This window comes from Rhamphochromis longiceps, linkage group LG12, assembly GCF_057381845.1.
Source record: "Rhamphochromis longiceps isolate RC_006_pf linkage group LG12, R_longiceps_female_GT1.1, whole genome shotgun sequence".
Lineage (NCBI taxonomy): Eukaryota > Metazoa > Chordata > Actinopteri > Cichliformes > Cichlidae > Rhamphochromis > Rhamphochromis longiceps.
The window spans coordinates 41,165,685-41,187,598 of NC_140568.1; the positions used below are offsets into that span (position 1 = coordinate 41,165,685).

Here is a 21,914-nt window from a genome sequence, read left to right on the forward strand (position 1 = left end):
GAAATGCTAGGCTACTTTTCTGCTAGAACTTGAGGAAAGCAGTATTTAAAAAAAGAAAGGGGAAAACGTGAAAGCACATTAGAAACAACATGAAGAACAGCAGTAAGCTGCAGCACCTAACATGCGATCCGTGTTCCTGCAGTGGAATGGCAACTGTGTGGAGAGTAAATACAGCAGGTCCCAAGACGGATCCCTGTGGTCTTTCGTGTTTAAATTTTCTAAAGGCTTGTATTTAATTTGCTAATGTTATAAAGCAGACATACTGCATTTTGTTTTTGTCTCTCACCTTGTAATTTGCTCTCAGCGTTAGAGCGGTAGATGCCCCCTAGCTGGGCAATGGTTCTCGCCGCCCCGAGGTGGAACATGACCACTTCCACCCCAACTTCCACCGTCTCCCATAGTTCTGTCCCCTCCTCACCCACCACTGCATTCTTCTCCATCAGAGTCAGAAGAGGGAGGACGTGGGGGAAAGTGGTGTTGGACAGCGGACAGCTTTCTGGAGAGTTGAAAGACAGATACAGAGATCATGTTTGTTGTGGAAACAATGGTGTAGCACCAAGATATGAGCAGGAATTGTTTCTCCATGCTTTTATCATGTGGTGTCGAGTTCAGGAGACGCTCTACCTCTTCCATCGTTCAGGCTCTTCATAAATGGCCTGAGAGTTTTTTCATAGAGAATGGCACCTTCTGTGTGCCGCTGCCGTAACGCCATCCAAGTCTCCTGCAGACGGGACACCTGAAAGACCGAAGAACAGCACTATTGCTTTTGTGCCTTCCTCTCGTTTTGTATATATTTGTTTTATTCAATTTGTCTTACTATTTGTATTACCTGCACAGCTGAACCCACAATTGTTTGACAGCTAATCTTATAGAAATTGTCCCTGTCTTTATTTTTTTCAGTCTGAAAATATAGTTGAGATGTATATGATTCCTAAAAATATTCAGAGGTGATGTCTTTTTTTATGTAAAGACAGTTTTGAATATATACAGAAACTTTGCCAGAAAAGACAGGCCAAGTTAAAAATATATATTAACAATAACTAAGAAAAAATATAAAATGAAGAAACTTTTCTGCATTTGAGTTAATAAAATCACTGAAAGGTTAATAAGTTATCAATAAATGACTTTGCACCTTTTGTTTGAGGATGTGATGAAGCACCCTGATATCAGAATTGTGACATTTTACAGCCTGACACCTTGAGGCAGGGAAACCCAAAAGAAGGCCGAAGGCTAAATCATGTAAGCGATAACATTAAATATCAGTGGGCCTCTTAGCTATTCCTGAAATTAAGCATCTTCACTAAAGGTGAGTCACAGTAATAATAATAATAATAATAATAATAATAATAATAATAATGGATTGCATTTATATAGCACTTTTTGGGGCCCTCAAAGCGCTGTACAATTCCACTATTCATTCACTCTCACATTCACACACTGGTGGTGGCAAGCTACAGTTGTAGCCACGGCTGCCCTGGGGCAGACTGACAGAAGCGAGGCTGCCATATTGGGCCATCGGCCCCTCTGGCCATCACCAGTAGGCGGTAGGTGAAGTGTCTTGCCCAAGGCCCGGGGCTCGGACAGTCACATATTAAACAAATATGTAAGACTGCGGTCTTCCATTTGCGCAACATCTCTAAAGTTAGAAATATCCTGTCTCAGAGTGACGCTGAAAAACGAGTTCATGCATTTATTACTTCCAGGCTGGACGACTGTAATTCATTATTATCAGGATGTCCAAAAAACTCGCTGAAAAGCCTTCAGTTAATCCAAAATGCTGCAGCAAGAGTCCTGACAGGGACTAGAAAGAGAGAGCATATTTCTCCTGTTTTGGCTTCCCTTCATTGGCTTCCTGTTAAATCCAGAATTGAATTCAAAATCCTGCTCCTCACATACAAGGTCTTAAATAATCAGGCCCCATCTTATCTTAATGACCTTGTAGTACCATATCACTCTATTAGAGCACTTCGCTCTCGCTCTGCAGGCCTACTTGTTGTTCCTAGAGTATTTACAAGTAGAATGGGAGGCAGAGCCTTCAGTTTTCAGGCCCCTCTTCTGTGGAACCAGCTTCCAGTTTGGATTCGGGAGACAGACACTAGCTCTGCTTTCAAGATCAGGCTTAAAACTTTCCTTTTTGCTAAAGCATAGTTAGGGCTGGACCAGGTGACCCTGAATCCTCCCTTAGTTACACTGCAATAGACGTAGGCTGCCGGGGGATTCCCATGATGCATTGAGTTTTTCCTTTCCAGTCACCTTTCTCACTCACTATGTATTAATAGACCTCTCTGCATTGAATCATATCTGTTATTAATCTCTGTCTCTCTTCTACAGCATGTCTTTATCCTGTCTTCCTTCTCTCACCCCAACCGGTCGCAGCAGATGGCCCCGCCCCTCCCTGAGCCTGGTTCTGCCGGAGGTTTCTTCCTGTTAAAAGGGAGTTTTTCCTTCCCACTGTCGCCAAAGTGCTTGCTCATAGGGGGTCATATGATTGTTGGGTTTTTCTCTGTACCTATGAAGCGCCTTGAGGCGACTTTTGTTGTGATTTGGCGCTATATAAATAAAATTGAATTGAATTGAACCGGCAACCTTCCGGTTACAAGACGAACTGCCAACTCTTTGAGCCATGATTGCGCCCTTATCAGTATACACAGTAGGCAAGGGGTTACGCTGTTCCATTAAGTCAATATTTGTTAATCTCTTACCTATACCCTGGTTTAACTTTACCCCGGGCAACCTTTGTTACACATCCCTTGCTCTTCCGGCTGTTTCCTGCGTGCTTCCCCTATCTCCATGAACACAAATAACCAAAGCTCCGTGCAGTGCATGTTTACCTGCGGAAGCTCCAAGGCTCTCATGACTGCAGCGAAGCCAAACATATTGCCCATTGTGCTCTTGAGCTCAGCAGCGATTTGGATGATTTTGTGAAGCAGGCAGGCTCGTTCTTCAGTCATCCCCGTGCAGCCCAACACGTGCACAGCCAACATAATCGACATGGTTTGAAACCTGCAGGAATGTTATGTTATATCAGGTCATGTCAGCCCACACAGTGATCACACTTTGCTTAAAGAGGTCCTTAAAGTCAGAACAAGATTTCCAACAGCAGGAATAGGGAGACAACATTGAAAGGGAAAGCAGACATATGACTAAATAAATCACGTAGTTAAAAGAAGGCTAAAAAAAAGATGGAAAGAATTATAAATTACTATGAATAAATTAGGAATAACACACCATGTCATTGCTGTTGTGACACTCCTGTGTATAAATGCCCCACTTAACAGCAGAAAGTCTTATAGCCTGGTAACAAAGCCAGGTTGGTCTCTCTAGTCTAGTCTACTAACTTAATTAGCAGCATTATAGTTTATGGTTCCAGTTTGTAAAAACATTTGATAGTAGATAAATTTGCAGATAACTAAAAACCAACTTGGTGGACAAAAGTCTAATAAGGCTCATGTCAGATATACACCGTTCTATCACGCTAATGAACAGCTGAACTGGTTGAACAGTATTCACCTCTCCAGCAGGTCTAGTCTTAACTGTTGTCCATGTGGCAGCGTGAGCAGCTCCATCCCGGAGGTAACGCCCATCATTCTTTGCACCTCTGGCGTGACCTCCAGAATTCTGGCCACCTAGGAACACACACAGATGTAAGAACTGCTGCATTAGATTTCAGTTAGCGGAAACAGGATGAGCAGGAAAATACACTTTAAAATCTCCTGAAACATCTGCATGTTTTCACACATCAATAACACTTTGATTTAGAAATGGTTTAGAATTTGCATTCAAACAAATACCCCATAGTTTACCTGTTATCACTAACGCATAGCTAGCCCTAGATTTCCTTCAGCATAGTTGCCACTGCGTTCAGACTAAAATAAAGAAATCCCTAAACCTTTCTGCAGAGCTGCAGTCCATCCTTAAAAAAGTCCCTATTACTTTACAAATATTGATTAGAGCAGCTATAAACAGTACCATGCAGTCAGCCTTGGTGATGTGTTTGGCCATTGTCCTGGGATCGACCTCCACCAGAAGCTCCTTCACCCTCCGCAGGACGCCCACTTCTAGAGGCTTATTCTCTTTTCCCATCAGTGGTGACTGGTACCTGCTGGGTTTGAAACAGGAGACCGTCTCCACCACAGGTGAAAAGTACACATTCCCATCCTCGGCCCTCAGTGGGTCGACTCCCGCTGACCCCTCTTCTGCCTGCAGCCTCTCCACATAGCTCTGAGGACCAGGGTACAGCTCTGTGTAGCAGCTCCCGTCTGCATGAGAGGAGGGAGAGACCTGGGTGTGGTGAGGTTGGGGTCTGTCAAGATGCTGTCTCTGTAGAGTGCTGCTGGGAGAGGGCAGAGGTTGGACGGTGTCCGAGCGCCTCGGCAGGGACGGAGTCACAGTGGGAGTCCGGCTGCTGGATGGAGTTCTGGATGTGGGGGCTGAAGAAGAAGGGAGGGAAAATTAGGAAAAAGATGTTTACAAATATTTATCCGAATAAAGCAGAATAAATATATACATTTCGGACACTACTTGAGATACATAATAAGAGGAAGTGGCACATTCTTTGTGGATGATTATTATAGACTAATGAACCCATGACAATGAAATATACTGATAGAAATATCATCAGTATAGCTGATCACTGTGGTTAATAGTTTTGAACAATTAATTTAGGGCTCTAAGGCAGAGAGGAATATTATACCATCATGGCTTTTGGGTTGACTCATAGTTAATTAATGGTAAACTTTCATATTTGTGCGCCTCTTATTTTCACCTTAGTCTGTGTCTTGGTGTTTCCCTTTTCCAGTTTAGTTCCTGCTTTATTTTGAAGGATAATTTCTTTTTTGCTTTCTGCATTTTCACTTCCTTTCTGTCAGTTTATTTCTGCCTTCATTATTGTCTAGACTGAGTTTACTGGTGCCATGATATTTCTCTCCCCGATTTGGATCTTTACTTTCATGTCATTTAGTTTATTCACCGTCTTGGTTTCTTTGACTTCACTCAGTCATGTCAGTTAATATCAAGCGGCGCTGCTCAATTTGTTTTTTAATAAACAGAAATGTAGATTCCTTTTTATCTTTAATTGTTGTCTCTGACTGCAATTAATCTACCGTGTGAGGACATCCAGTAGAATCATGTGAATCATTTAATTAATTAGTCAATTAATAGGACACACCTACAGTATAATGTATCTTTTGAAGACTTGCATTAACTCTTTCGAACTCTATTGCAGCTTTACTTGGGAATTTTTTCTTGTTAATGTTTTTTTTCCTGATCATTAGCTCATGGCCTGCTATTTGCTTTAATGTGCAATTTATTTGTCTTGTGAAACAACACGTTCACTTTTTTAAGTCAGAGGGCGAGGTAATGAAGTTCATGTAGATGAACTCACTATTTGAACACACTGTTTGATTAATGCACGCCAATAACCTTCTACTTACATCACACTCAATTACAACAGTTTATTTCTATGTTGCCTTCAATTTTTCAATTACTTCTATTTTATCCTCAAATGTCTTCACCCAAATCCATTCATTCATTTCAGATACACTTGTCTTTGTCTATAGTAACCTGTAGCAACAGTATTATCTACTACATCTATAGATCAGAGTTCACAACATTTGATCCAGTTTTCTCTTATACAACCAACCTTGCTGCTGAAAACTACAAAAGGCTCTGAACCTTACTCCTGCTACCTTAGAGCCAATGCGGTCAGAGGTGTTTTGCTCGTCAGAGCCCGATGGCAGTCATTCACTCAGAGACCGGTGAAGCAGGCTGGACACACAAACAACAGGCTCTGGTTGAAACGTGAGATCTTTTTACAGGGACGCTCTAGGTAAGTACTTAGATCAAAAACCCAAGATCAGCAAGAGTTTTAGAAGATAAAATGGCATTTTAATGTAAACCCCAAATACCTTTAATGCTGTTTTAGAGCATTTCTTTGTGTAGTTACGCTGCGAGTTCTGTTCTGAAATATGCATGACCGACCAGCTAAGTAGTAGCATATGGATTCTCACAGAGGAACAGAATATTTCCCAGATGTCTCCTCTCAACAATAACAAGGCTGAGCTTTATGATTGCATGGAGGAATCTCACTATATAAACCATCCTCCTTCACAGTCATAGTTTGTTCTGATCACAAGGAACAAAAGCAAGAAAAAGAATGAATTGTTTTGGAATCGGATACATTTCAGCTTGGAAAATTGTTTTCTTTCGAAAAAAAGAAGGAAGCTTCAAAGGTCACACAAGTTCAGACTTTCTCAAATTAAATACAGAGAGAACATGGAGTTACTTTTTTTGATGCAAAACAGAAAGATTTTTCTTATAAAGTTTTGTTTTGATTATTTTAAATTCGGAACTAAGGAAAAAATGTTAAGTCTTGCAAGCACAAAAGGTCTTTTGACTGGTGGTGGTCAGAGGGCCCGGTGGCGCCAGTGTCCGGCAGCCTCGCCTCTGTCAGTGCGCCCAAGGGCAGCTGTGGCTACAATGTAGCTGCCATCACCAGTGTGTGAATGTGTGGGTGGATGACTGAATGTAGTGTAAAGTGCTTTGGGGTCCTTAGAGACCAAGTAAAGCGCTATACAAATACAGTCCATTTAACATTTAACATTAAACAATGGCAGCTTTTACAATATTTATAATTGTTGCTTTATAATTGCTTTATAATTTCATACCCACTAATGCTGGCAGCTGTGAAACAGGGAACAAAAAACAGCAAACAGCTTTGTTGCCTGCTTTTAAACCTCCTGAGATTTAGAGGCAGGAATTTCCACACTGCAGTTGAACCAGTGAGCTGCAGAAAATCTGGAAGCTATGCAAGTATTAAAGTGGGGTGCCTCAGCTTAGTGAAAAACTACTGGAAATCTTTTGTAGAAAGACTGGTGGTGGTGTGAATCAGGGTGGTTTTAGCTATATGGCAACCTTTGCTGTCAAACATAAACTGAAATGACTGAGTTATGTTATTTACTCAGATTAGTAATCTAGATCACTAATGATGTACATTATAAAATACCAAAGTATTTTACAATGCCACATTCCCAAAGTGAAATTACAAGGCTCAGAAGTTAGCTTTTTAAATACATCCCGACTTCTAATCAGGAAAATAAATTGGCCTCTTGGATTTGACTGTCATTCTTATGTTTAATAAGAATCACTAGATAGCATCTAATGTGTTCTTAAACATTCATAACTTTTTGGTTGTCATCATTGCAGGTTGCAGAAATCCATTGTCATTTCTTGATCTGGAGTCACTACATCACTGCCAATATCTTCCAGTGTGTATGCAGGAAGGAATTTTTTTAATAATTTTTCTTTGTTTTTAAGTTCATAGAAACCCTTAAACTCAAGGCCCTTACTAAACAGAAGGAGAGATTTAACATCTTGACATCTCTGTCAGAATCTCTTTCAGAGATGTGCCATCCAAGCTTGCTGGCACTTGCAGTGCTGCTATGCTCTACATTGTTGGTAAATGGAGGGAAAGTCTTGGTGTTCCCTGTGGGTGGAAGTCACTGGATCAACATGAATATCATCATCGCAGAGCTTCACTCCAGAGGTCATGAAGTCACAGTGGTGCGGCCAAACGACACCCGGTACATCAAGTCAGAGTCCCCTCACTACAAGACCATCACTATAAAGTTCTCGAATGGTTTTAACAAAGAGCACTTTGAGGCATTTGTAATGGAAACACTAATCATGCGTCGCCAAGGTGCTTCACTGTGGACTCGATTATCAATGGAGCATGACTTAGTGAAACAGTTGTATCAAATGCATGTCAAAGTGCTTGAGATGGTGGAGGGAATGTTTGAGGATACCAAGCTGATGCAGAGCCTCCGTGATGCCAAATATGATTTGGTTCTGACTGATCCTGCAATTGGTACAGGTGTTCTTATGGCTCATCGTTTGGGTCTTCCACTTGTCTTTAATGTCCGATGGACTATTCAGGGTGAAGGCCATTTTGCAATTGCACCTTCCCCACTCTCTTACATTCCCATACCAGGGACAGAGCTGACTGACAAGATGACTTTCATTCAGCGTGTCCAGAATATGCTCTACTTTTTCTTCTTAACTTTACAAAATTGGTATATGACAGAACCAAACTACAAACCATTTGTCCATCGTCATTTTGGCAGTGATGTACATTACATGGAGCTGTTTCAGTCAGCAGACATCTGGTTGATGAGAAACGATTTCACCTTTGAGTTCCCTCGACCCACAATGCCAAATGTTGTCTACATGTCAGGATTTCAGTGCAAACCCTCCAAGCCCCTGCCTAAAGAGCTAGAGGACTTTGTGCAGAGCTCAGGTGAACATGGTGTCATTGTGATGACACTGGGGTCTGTGGTGGAAAAACTTCCAGAGGACATCGCTGAAGACATTGCTGCTGCTTTTGCAGAACTTCCTCAGAAGGTGATTTGGAGGCACAAAGGCAAAAGACCATCCACCCTTGGTAATAACACGCGAATCTTGGACTGGTTACCCCAAAATGACCTCCTGGGTCACCCCAAGACCAGAGTGTTTGTGGCCCATGGAGGCACCAATGGGATACAGGAGGCCGTTTACCACGGTGTGCCCCTGGTTGGCCTGCCACTTGTGTTTGACCAGGCTGATAACTTCTTCAGGATGAAAGCAAGAGGTGTGGCCAAAGTCCTTGATATTGCAACAGTGAACAAAGAAAACTTCTTGGAGGCGCTAAAGGAGGTACTCTACCAACCATCCTACAGGGAGAAGATGAAGGAGCTGTCAAGCATCCAAAGAGATCAGCCTATGAAACCGCTGGACCGAGCCATGTTCTGGATCGAGTTTGTCATGCGGCACAAAGGAGCGGCGCACTTAAGGACGGAGTCTTACAAGATGTCCAGCATCCAGTACTACTCGATCGATGTGGCAGCCTTTCTGCTGACAGTTATTCTGCTAGTATTTACCATTTTTATATCAGCAGTCAGGTTTCTATTGCGTAAGTTATTTTACAGAAATAAAGTCAAAAAGGAATGATGATTGTGTTGCAAAATTTGTATGCTTGTCGTCTGTTCTCTATTCAGAAGAAGGACGGAGATAAATTTGTACTGGTAGTGTAACAAACCTGAGTGTGTGTGCAGCTCAATTCAGCTATACAAACCTCACATTTTCTAATGACCTCGGTCTAGCCATATTTCAGATGTATTTTTGCTTATTTGTCAGTATCTTAAAAACTTAAAATAGAAATTATTTTCAGTGTTGTTCAGGGAAAAGTTAGTAAATGAAGCAAGCAAATCAATGAATCAGTTATGGGTTTATATTCATTTGATTTGGAATAGTCTGCTGTTTAAACACTTTAAGAATCACCACATTTCCTACAATTGTCTAACCGTTAAACAGGGACACAATTAAATGTTTCTGACTGTAGTATGGTGATGATGCCTAATCCTTTATTAAGAGCACATAAGAAGAGTTTGGCCTCATGCAGTGCTCAACAATAGAATATATATTTTTTATATGTATTTTTGTAGAAATTTCACAGAATTTTATGGTGATATTTTTTAAATTTATTACTAAAACTTATGTATCCTGACCAACTTATTCACAGTAATATAGAACCAGTGTGCAAGTAGCTGACGTTCACTATGTACTGTATATTTTCCCACTCTATTTTAAACGTTGTTGGAATACAAAATAAAGTAATTTGAAATCTGATACAACTTGATACACGCACTTTATTACATTTAACTATGGATCACTATTCATCACTTTGCTGTTTTAACAAAAAATAAATACAGAAATGTCTTCATTGTTAAATTTAATAACATGACTACTAATTGCATAATAAATAGGTGTCAGATGGAAAACTTTAATAAATCCTGAATATATGTTTTAACTAGTTAGAGAGATACTCCCTACAGCTTATGACAAAATTTGATCCGATTTGATTGATGGCCCTAATCATGACCTTTTGACCTCCCCCCTCCCCCCCCGGAAGTGTGTAATTTGATCCCCTAAGCGTGACGAATTGCATCCGGAGAAGGGAGGGGGAACCCCCGGAAGCGCGGCACCTGTTGTTGGGAAAAAAAAGAAAAAAGTTTTTAGAGGGAGGAGAATAAAAGCAGAGAGGAGGAGCACAATTTCTAAGGCACAGACGCAAGATGGATTTCCTTCTGCAGCCCAGCAGCGCTCCTGTGTACTTGGACGGCGAAGAAATCTGCTCTCCCAAAGAAGGCTTTGAATATGACATATTCAAATACAGCATATTTACTATGGAAGGCCTCGATCCGGACCTTATGACCCTACCGGAAATACTCCGGAAGTGTCTAGTCATTTTCAGACCTGATGCGTCATGTTCCCTAAGCATGAGGGGAGGGGTATGGTTGCTGGGGGGAGATCAGAGAGGGTTCCTGAAGCACAGCGGTGACGCAGCAGTTGACTCTGTGCTGTATAGAGAGACAGAGCGGCAGTTAGTTTTCCACAAACTCATAGTTTGAATTCTGTTTCGATATTATGACAATTTTCTCTGTATTTCTTTTTTTTTTTTTTACAATAGCGGATGTAATTTTACTTTCTTAAGCTGCACCGGCGTTTGTAATGGGAATAAAGAGTGACTTCCTGTAGAGAACCGTTTCTTTCAATAGTATTTTATTTTCCTATAATACAGACGCAGTAAAAAAGCCTTTAAGATACACCATAGCTTGTGATGAAAATAAGAACTTTCTATCCGCTTGTAACCTACAGGCTGCCTATGTGTAAAAATGAATAAATATCCCTTAGTGAATACTACTTTTCCCTTTGAGAGTCCTTTTTACAAGAGACTGAAAAACAAACCATAATAGCCGTGACAGGAGCTCTTGTTTCACACACACACACACACACACACACACACACACACACACACACACACACACACACACACACACACACACACACACACACACACACACACACACCCCGCGGGTCAAGGAGGAATGAGACAGCAGATATCAGTTTTTTCTCAATGCTTATAACCTATAACGCGTCCTCCAAAAAATTATTATTATTATTAAAACATCTATATGAGGTAGCTTTTGCGCAGCCTGCTCCTTGGTAGAGTTTTTTTCTTCATTACTTTTACAATGGGTTTTCTCAATAGACAGAAAATGATGACGCTGAGGAGTCAACAGCCGATATTATCATTGCTTGTAACCCGGTAAATAATTTCGTACATCTCCCCATAAAATAAGCCTTAGTGGAAAAAAGCTCATATTAGGGGGCAGGGATAGCTCAGTAGGTAAAGTGGTCGCCCCATGATCGGAAGGTCGGCGGTTCGAATCCACTTAACGGCTACCCTGAGGTACCCCTGAGCAAGGTACCGTCCCTACACACTGCTCCCCGGGCGCCTGCTTAGTGGGCTGCCCACTGCTTCACTGAGTGAATGGGTCAAATGCAGAGAAAAACAAGTAATTTCCCCATGGGGATCAATAAAGTATCCATTATTATTATTATTATATTCGAATAAGTTTATTCCCCTCTGTGAGAAAGAGTTTTTTTTCTCAGAGTCAACCATGAGGCGAGTTTTGTCAACAGGAGGCGAGCAAGAACAACTGTTGCCCATAAAGTAAAACAAATATCCGCCTCTAAGTCGTATTTTACCGTTGCAGAATGTGGAAAACAGACAGCCCTCACAGGAGGCACCCAGGGGCCCACCTCACACACCATAGTTAAAATATTTAAATTTCAACTAAATTTGTAGTAATGATCGGATTTCCTCACTTATCTACACCACACTCCTTGTCCTTGATTTCTTATCGTTTCTTATCGTTCCTCTGTCCCTTAATAGAAACCACATATATAGAAACTATCCTCCCTTTCAGTTGTCTTTTGCACTTCCATATCGCAAAGCAGTTACTGTAGGTTATTTTCTGCTTATGCATTAATGTAATTAATTAACTTATTTATCCTTAAGTAAGGTAATGACTTGAGTTCTAATGCTTTTTGTCTCTTGAGTTAGCTGTCAATGTGGGATTTTTTTCCCCTTTTGTTCAGTTAAAGCTGCCTTTCATTCTTCAACACAGCTTAAACTCTAATAGGTAAGCTTTCTTGTAATTTCTTAGTTCTGCAGGCTTCTTGAAAGACATCCGAGACTCTTCTTTGGATGCTGGCTGCCTTTTGTTTTGTTTTCTGTCAAGATGATCCCACACCGCTTCGATTATCTTGAGGTTCGAACCCTGGAGAGATCAATCCATGACTGATGCGTTGTTTCATCCAGGCATACTTTGACTACATTGGCAGTATGTTTGCGATCATTGTCGTACTGAAAAATGAAGTTGAAGCCAATCAGACACTACGTGGTATTACATGGTCGATCAAAATCTGGTGGAACTTTTCTACATTCATAATTTGATTAATTTGGATAAGAGCTCCAACAACACTGGCTGAAATCCAGCCTCAAAGCACGGTAGAGTATCCACGCTGTGTTAAAGACGGCTATAGACATTCACTGTTGTATCTCTCTTCGGACCTCTTCCATGCATATTTCAAATTTGGATTCATTACTCCATAAGACATATTACAGCTGATTTCTTTTTCCAGTCAATTTCTTGTGTAATTTGGCACACCTCAGCCTTATTTTTCTCTGTTCTCCTTCCTTAAGAATGGCTTATTAACAGCCACCCTTCCAACTCAGATAACTTTTGATGAGGTTTCATGAAATGTTTACAGCACTCGAGTTACTCGCCACGGCCATCCTAAATGCTAAGAACACTAAACTTTAATTCTAAATTACGTAATTAACGTTAACCAGAAAAAACAAGCCAAAGTCGAAATGTTGCTGAGCTGACCTGTGGTATGCTATGTCTTCTAAAGCACGTATAATGTAAACAGAACTGGTCTTTGCACAGAAGCCTGTGGAGCTTCATAATTAACCTCAGTGTGTGAAGAGGACTCTCCATTTAATAATAGCTGTAATAAAATGTAAAGGGCAAGCTTTACTTACACAGCCTCACACACAGTAGATTTTTAAAGTTTTTGGGTACAGGGGTTTAGCCACAGATGCAACATCCACTTTTGATAAAGATCACGCCACCTGTTTATTTCTTAAGAAATTAAGCATCTTCATTAAGCTCTTATTTATAAATGTCTACACAATAATAGACACCGTGTGCTCTGTGACGTTATAGTCTTCTACTTCTGCTTCCATCGGTTTCCATTTTAAACTCCCGGCCTTTCAGTTTGTTATGAACGACTTTATATCACAAAATGTTAGAAATATAAAGTGAACCATGCGACTTTTTTTATTTTTTTATTTTCTGTTTGATGGAAGGACTTAAGACACGAGTTATTTAAACAATTATAAATGACAGTGTGATGGCCATAGCACTTTATGTGGGCCAAATGTGTTAAGGATAATGTTTATCAATGTAAAATTGCAAAGAACTTGTGGATAGATTATAACATTTTGTAAACAGTTACCTCAGAAGCTGTACTGGTAGATCTATGTATGTAAGGTAAAACTATCCACAGTACTTCCACTTAAGTAGCTAAACACATAAAGTCACCCTTACCAATAATCCGCTGCTCCTTGAAAAAGTAGCGCAAACAGACAACTGACTGAGCAATGATAAGTAGAGCTACCCGAGGCCGATACTCAAGCAGAAGAAATTAAAAGTTGTTGTTTTTGTGGCTCGAAAAATTAAAGAAAGTATGTTTAATAATTCAACAAGACCCGCACCTTCAACACATGTACATTCAAATTCTGGAACAGGCTCAACATTGCTGCTGTTCAATAGTTTTTATCCGTTCGAAAAAGTCATTTTACGGCTTTAATGTTTCCAGCTGATAAGGAGAATGAGTGCATTTCAAATGAGCGTCCGAAGGCTTTAAACATCTGCTTTGTCTGTAACGACAGTATCAAACTACAGAGCATTGTTTTTACAAAAATTCAACATTTTCAGATGAAAATTTGGCTGCTTTTTGTTTTTTCACTGTAACACCCACCTCAACGCCGTTTTTAGGATATTCTTGGTGATCCCACCTTTTTCATATTTATGCTTTTGGCACTGAGGGTATCTGATACGCATGTTGTCACTGTGTTTGTACTACCAGCTGTGAGGGCTCTGCTTTTGCTTTGAGCAGTCTGTTTTTATTTTGTCTCGTGACTGTGTGTGTGGTTTTTTTTTTTTTTCAAACAAGATCCTCGTCAGTTTGATTTTGTTACCACAAACTTTGTGTGAAGTTCACAACAGAGGTAAAGAGATTTAAACACCCCGGTTTAAGGAGGCAGGCAGGGGTTGGACCACCTGCACAGGGCTGGTGAAGCAGAGAGTGTCCGGGGAGATGTGCAACAGAAGCAGAGGGAACATTTTACTAGATGATAAATGGCACATTTAGGTGATTAAGGATTTGTTGACAAGATTAAAAGACACGTCCGTCAGAGTTCAACAACATTACAGTTTGATTAAATAAAAAGTTTTTAAACTACACAAGGGTCATGTTCTCCTCTGATAGTAAGCATATTAAACATGTCAAGAAAGAAAGAGTATAAAGAAAATAGTAAATGTGTGTCTAATTAAACTCTTCCTGTGAACCTTACATCATCCTTTAATATTTTTGGTGTTACAAACTTGAAGAAGCACAGAAAAGATCATCAGACATTAATCTAATCAGTTTTCAGCCTTCATTCATATTGAAAAGTTGAAATCTTCCCTGCTAGACACAAGTGCAGCGTTTAACACCGTTGGCCATAACATTTTATTACAGCTATTATTAAATGGAGAGTCCTCTTCACACACTGAGGTTAATTATGAAGCTCCACAGGCTTCTGTGCAAAGACCAGTTCTGTTTACATTATACGTGCTTTAGAAGACATAGCATACCACAGGTCAGCTCAGCAACATTTCGACTTTGGCTTGTTTTTTCTGGTTAACGTTAATTACGTAATTTAGAATTAAAGTTTAGTGTTCTTAGCATTTAGGATGGCCGTGGCGAGTAACTCGAGTGCTGTAAACATTTCATGAAACCTCATCAAAAGTTATCTGAGTTGGAAGGGTGGCTGTTAATAAGCCATTCTTAAGGAAGGAGAACAGAGAAAAATAAGGCTGAGGTGTGCCAAATTACACAAGAAATTGACTGGAAAAAGAAATCAGCTGTAATATGTCTTATGGAGTAATGAATCCAAATTTGAAATATGCATGGAAGAGGTCCGAAGAGAGATACAACAGTGAATGTCTATAGCCGTCTTTAACACAGCGTGGATACTCTACCGTGCTTTGAGGCTGGATTTCAGCCAGTGTTGTTGGAGCTCTTATCCAAATTAATCAAATTATGAATGTAGAAAAGTTCCACCAGATTTTGATCGACCATGTAATACCACGTAGTGTCTGATTGGCAGCAACTTCATTTTTCAGTACGACAATGATCGCAAACATACTGCCAATGTAGTCAAAGTATGCCTGGATGAAACAACGCATCAGTCATGGATTGATCTCTCCAGGGTTCGAACCTCAAGATAATCGAAGCGGTGTGGGATCATCTTGACAGAAAACAAAACAAAAGGCAGCCAGCATCCAAAGAAGAGTCTCGGATGTCTTTCAAGAAGCCTGCAGAACTAAGAAATTACAAGAAAGCTTACCTATTAGAGTTTAAGCTGTGTTGAAGAATGAAAGGCAGCTTTAACTGAACAAAAGGGGAAAAAAATCCCACATTGACAGCTAACTCAAGAGACAAAAAGCATTAGAACTCAAGTCATTACCTTACTTAAGGATAAATAAGTTAATTAATTACATTAATGCATAAGCAGAAAATAACCTACAGTAACTGCTTTGCGATATGGAAGTGCAAAAGACAACTGAAAGGGAGGATAGTTTCTATATATGTGGTTTCTATTAAGGGACAGAGGAACGATAAGAAACGATAAGAAATCAAGGACAAGGAGTGTGGTGTAGATAAGTGAGGAAATCCGATCATTACTACAAATTTAGTTGAAATTTAAATATTTTAACTATGGTGTGTGAGGTGGGCCCCTGGGTGCCTCCTGTGAGGGCTGTCTGTTTTCCACATTCTGCAACGGTAAAATACGACTTAGAGGCGGATATTTGTTTTACTTTATGGGCAACAGTTGTTCTTGCTCGCCTCCTGTTGACAAAACTCGCCTCATGGTTGACTCTGAGAAAAAAACTCTTTCTCACAGAGGGGAATAAACTTATTCGAATATAATAATAATAATGGATACTTTATTGATCCCCATGGGGAAATTACTTGTTTTTCTCTGCATTTGACCCATTCACTCAGTGAAGCAGTGGGCAGCCCACTAAGCAGGCGCCCGGGGAGCAGTGTGTAGGGACGGTACCTTGCTCAGGGGTACCTCAGGGTAGCCGTTAAGTGGATTCGAACCGCCGACCTTCCGATCATGGGGCGACCACTTTACCTACTGAGCTATCCCTGCCCCCTAATATGAGCTTTTTTCCACTAAGGCTTATTTTATGGGGAGATGTACGAAATTATTTACCGGGTTACAAGCAATGATAATATCGGCTGTTGACTCCTCAGCGTCATCATTTTCTGTCTATTGAGAAAACCCATTGTAAAAGTAATGAAGAAAAAAACTCTACCAAGGAGCAGGCTGCGCAAAAGCTACCTCATATAGATGTTTTAATAATAATAATAATTTTTTGGAGGACGCGTTATAGGTTATAAGCATTGAGAAAAAACTGATATCTGCTGTCTCATTCCTCCTTGACCCGCGGGGTGTGTGTGTGTGTGTGTGTGTGTGTGTGTGTGTGTGTGTGTGTGTGTGTGTGTGTGTGTGTGTGTGTGTGTGTGTGTGTGTGTGTGAAACAAGAGCTCCTGTCACGGCTATTATGGTTTGTTTTTCAGTCTCTTGTAAAAAGGACTCTCAAAGGGAAAAGTAGTATTCACTAAGGGATATTTATTCATTTTTACACATAGGCAGCCTGTAGGTTACAAGCGGATAGAAAGTTCTTATTTTCATCACAAGCTATGGTGTATCTTAAAGGCTTTTTTACTGCGTCTGTATTATAGGAAAATAAAATACTATTGAAAGAAACGGTTCTCTACAGGAAGTCACTCTTTATTCCCATTACAAACGCCGGTGCAGCTTAAGAAAGTAAAATTACATCCGCTATTGTAAAAAAAAAAAAAGAAATACAGAGAAAATTGTCATAATATCGAAACAGAATTCAAACTATGAGTTTGTGGAAAACTAACTGCCGCTCTGTCTCTCTATACAGCACAGAGTCAACTGCTGCGTCACCGCTGTGCTTCAGGAACCCTCTCTGATCTCCCCCCAGCAACCATACCCCTCCCCTCATGCTTAGGGAACATGACGCATCAGGTCTGAAAATGACTAGACACTTCCGGAGTATTTCCGGTAGGGTCATAAGGTCCGGATCGAGGCCTTCCATAGTAAATATGCTGTATTTGAATATGTCATATTCAAAGCCTTCTTTGGGAGAGCAGATTTCTTCGCCGTCCAAGTACACAGGAGCGCTGCTGGGCTGCAGAAGGAAATCCATCTTGCGTCTGTGCCTTAGAAATTGTGCTCCTCCTCTCTGCTTTTATTCTCCTCCCTCTAAAAACTTTTTTCTTTTTTTTCCCAACAACAGGTGCCGCGCTTCCGGGGGTTCCCCCTCCCTTCTCCGGATGCAATTCGTCACGCTTAGGGGATCAAATTACACACTTCCGGGGGGGGAGGTCAAAAGGTCATGATTAGGGCCATCAATCAAATCGGATCAAATTTTGTCATAAGCTGTAGGGAGTATCTCTCTAACTAGTTAAAACATATATTCAGGATTTATTAAAGTTTTCCATCTGACACCTATTTATTATGCAATTTTTCTTTTTTCATTGAGGGATAATTGAAGTCACTATTTTTGTCAAGTTTCAGCTTTACCATTTTGTTACATGAAACATTTTAAAAGTTCTTATTGTTTTTACTCTTAAACCTTTTGAGGTCGAAGTCATCATCAGCAATGACCCCCAACCCCGAGTAGTATTTATTTAAAACTGTTTCCTAAGGTTTTGATCATCAGACGAAAAACTACTAAACATTCTCACTGACGATATATGAAAAACTATGAAGGGTTAGGTTTAACGTGATTACCTTTCATGAAGCACTAACGTCTTATTTGCTGCGTGAGTAAAGTGAAGTATTGGACTGTATCACTTTACTGGAAGAACGTGAAAGCTGAAGAATTTGTTCAAACTGGTCTTATCCTGAAGAACAGAAATTTTCCATCACTTTCTAATAAGAAATAAAGAAGCTTATCGGTGTTTCCTTACATTATTTAAATTGACCTGAATCAATGCAAGTTTTTAGTTATTGAAACCAAAGAAGACTTGTAGGACAATCTCATAGTGTTTAGAGTTTCACTTTAGTTTTTCAAATTCACCTGCATTTCATTATTTTTTTTTTTAAATTTAATTTATTTTTTTCAAATGTTACAGTGAATTCTGCCTTTTTTCCTCATATTTACACTTTAATTAAGATCATATTAACAGTCTGGGGTTCCACACCACAATCACCTTTACTGTGCAACATGCTCGTCTCTAGCTCCCAAACTTCTTGTCAGCCTCTATTTACTGAAGGAACACAAACTTTAACTTATCTCTTAAAAGAAAACATTACTGCAGATAATGAGCAAAGTCATATTTAAAAACAAAAAGTAAAAGATTAAATGTTTAACATGAATATTCATAAGAATCAACGAAGTTTACATATATAAATGTTGACTCTAGAATTCAAATCAAGTACAAAAAGGTTTAGCTGATTGTAACGTTTGAAATGAACTAATCAAGAGGAAAAGTTTCACGTTTTTTGTTGGAATCATTGTTTAGTCATACAGAAATTATTTCTTGTTTTGCTGTTTCTTTGTGACTACGGTGTTAAAAAGGTATGAAAATTTAGCGGCAAAGTCACTAACTTATCAATAATGAGATCAACAGTAGGAGATACTCACTGCTGTGAGTAAGAGGCTCATGACTTTAAGATAATAATCTACATCTATAACTTAACCTTTAAATCTGAGTTTTTATCTTAAAAGCCAAAACCAAAGCAGACCTGGCAAATACATCTGACCTCCAAATTTATATATTGGCCAGTCCATATTTTCCCAACTTAAACTTTATCTCAGGTATATCTGTCATTAGTTATTAGGGTGATACAAGCTCTTGAACTCAAACCATTTGCTTAAGAAATAATCTAACATCTTGACATTTTTGTCAGAATCTCTTTCAGAGATGTGCCATCCGAACTTGCTGGCACTTGCAGTGCTGCTATGCTCTACATTGTTGGTAAATGGAGGGAAAGTCTTGGTGTTCCCTGTGGATGGAAGTCACTGGATCAACATGAATATCATCATCGCAGAGCTTCACTCCAGAGGTCATGAAGTCACAGTGGTGCGGCCAAACGACACCTGGTACATCAAGTCAGAGTCCCCTCACTACAAGACCATCACTATAAATTCCTCGGCCGGATTTGATGAAGAGCATTTTGGGGGATTTGTTATGAAAACACTAATCATGCGTCGACAAGGTGCTTCTCTTTGGACACGTTTATCAATGGAATATGATTTAGTGAAAGAGTTTTATGAAATGCATAAGAAAGTGCTTGAGATGGTGGAGGGAATGTTTGAGGATACCAAGCTGATGCAGAGCCTCCGTGATGCCAAATATGATTTGGTTCTGACTGATCCTACGATTGGTACAGGTGTTCTTATGGCTCACCGTTTGGGTCTTCCACTTGTCTTTAATGTCCGATGGACTATTCAGGGTGAAGGCCATCTAGCAATTGCACCTTCCCCACTCTCTTACATCCCCATACCAGGGACAGAGCTGACTGACAAGATGACTTTCATTCAGCGTGTCCAGAATATGCTCTACTTTTTCTTCACATGTTTTCAAATTTGGTACGTCACAGAACCAAACTACAAACCATTTGTCCATCGTCATGTTGGCAGTGATGTACATTACATGGAGCTGTTTCAGTCAGCAGACATCTGGCTGATGAGAAACGATTTCACCTTTGAGTTCCCTCGACCCTCAATGCCAAACGTTGTCTACATGTCAGGATTTCAGTGCAAACCCTCCAAGCCCCTGTCTAAAGAGCTAGAGGACTTTGTGCAGAGTTCAGGTGAACATGGTGTCATTGTGATGACACTGGGGACGCTGGTAGAAGAACTTCCAGAGGACATCGCTGAAGACATTGCTGCTGCTTTTGCAGAACTTCCTCAGAAGGTTATTTGGAGGCACAAAGGCAAAAAACCATCCACTCTTGGTAATAACACGCGAATCTTGGACTGGTTGCCCCAAAATGACCTCCTGGGTCACCCCAAGACCAGAGTGTTTGTGGCCCATGGAGGCACCAATGGGATACAGGAGGCCGTTTACCACGGTGTGCCCCTGATTGGCCTGCCACTTATGTTTGACCAGGCTGATAACTTCTTCAGGATGAAAGCAAGAGGTGTGGCCAAAGTCCTTGATATTGCAACAGTGAACAAAGAAAACTTCTTGGAGGCGCTAAAGGAGGTACTCTACCAACCATCCTACAGGGAGAAGATGAAGGAGCTGTCCAGCATCCAAAGAGATCAGGCTATGAAACCGCTGGACCGAGCCATGTTCTGGATCGAGTTTGTCATGCGGCACAAAGGAGCGGCGCACTTAAGGACGGAGTCTTACAAGATGTCCAGCATCCAGTACTACTCAATCGATGTGGCAGCCTTTCTGCTGGCAGTTATTTTGCTAGTATTTACCATTTTTGTTTCAGCAGTCAGGTTTCTGATGTGTAAGTTTTACAGAAACAAAGTCAAAAAGGAATGATGATTTTTATGCTTGTCATCTGTTCTCTATTCAGGAGAAGGACAGAGATAAATTTGTACTGGTAGTGCAACAAACCTGAGTGTGTGCTCAGCGCAGCAATGCAAATCTCACAATTGTCTAATAAACTCGGTTTAATCACATTTCAGATGTGTTTTTGTTGTTGTTTTTTTTCAATCTTAAAAACTTAAAATGTATATAATTTTCAGTGTTTTTCAGTAAAAAGTTAGAAAATGAGGCAAGTAAATCAATAAATTAGTTACGGGTTTAAATTCATGTGACTTAGAATATTTTGCTGTTGTAAACACTTTAAGAATCACCACATTTCCTAAAATTGTCTAACAGTTAAACAGGGAGATAATTAAATTTTCCTACACCCGTATGGTGATGATGTTTAAACCTTCATTAAGAGCACATAAGAAGATTTTGGCCTCATGCAGTGCTCAACTATAGAACATATTTTATTATATGTATTGTTGTAGAAATATTACAGAATTTGATGGTGATATTTTTCATGTGCATAAAAAAAACTTCTGTAACCTGACCAACATATTGACAGTAATATAGAAACAGTGTGCAAGTAGCTGAAATTCACTGTGTACGGTATATTTTTCCCACTCTATTTCAAATGGTGCTGGAATAGAAAATAAAGTAAGTTGAAATCTAATACAACTATTTTGGTGCACTGAATTACATATTACCATAGAACACTATTGATCACTTTGTTGATTTAAAAAATATATATACAGCAATGTCTCCATTGTTACATTTATTTTTAACTTAACTACATTTAACTACAGAGCCCCACAAGAGACATTGGAGGAAAAAAAAATAAAGATGAACTTCAGTGAAATCTTGCAAAATAGGCTGCAATCCTTCACAGGTCGCATTTGAAGGCCGAGTCGGTGTATCCTTCGTGGCCCAACCTATCCCAGAATTCATAACACGGCCCAGCCAATTCCAGTTTCTAACAATGGCGGCAAATATCTGGACTTTTTATCAAGACATCAATTATTTGCAAAAGTGCGCCGATGTTTTCGGAGACATCTGTTACCCACCAGCTCAAAGCTGACCAGGAAGTCGAGGCCCACTAGAGCTGGGGGGAACACCGTACTCGCAAAAGTTTTGCGAGATCTCACAGAAGTTCATCTTCA

General features: G+C 40.1%; 1 protein-coding gene and 2 pseudogenes across 1 annotated transcript in view; 2 read left to right on the plus strand and 1 right to left on the minus strand.

Annotated features, from left to right (window-relative positions):
• Nucleotides 1-21,914, minus strand: part of sh2d3cb (SH2 domain containing 3Cb) — a 58,424-nt gene that overhangs the window by 4,747 nt on the left and 31,763 nt on the right. The window contains exons 7-11 of the mRNA XM_085426386.1: nt 3,970-4,430; nt 3,511-3,626; nt 2,832-3,003; nt 625-736; nt 287-496 (exon numbers count right to left, since the gene is read on the minus strand). Coding sequence (XP_085282512.1) covers nt 287-496; nt 625-736; nt 2,832-3,003; nt 3,511-3,626; nt 3,970-4,430 — 1,071 coding nt within the window. The remainder of the gene's footprint in view (nt 1-286; nt 497-624; nt 737-2,831; nt 3,004-3,510; nt 3,627-3,969; nt 4,431-21,914) is intronic.
• LOC146657996 (UDP-glucuronosyltransferase 2A2 pseudogene) lies at nt 7,388-9,138 on the plus strand (annotated as a pseudogene).
• On the plus strand, nt 19,172-20,854 carry LOC146657997 (UDP-glucuronosyltransferase 2B31 pseudogene; annotated as a pseudogene).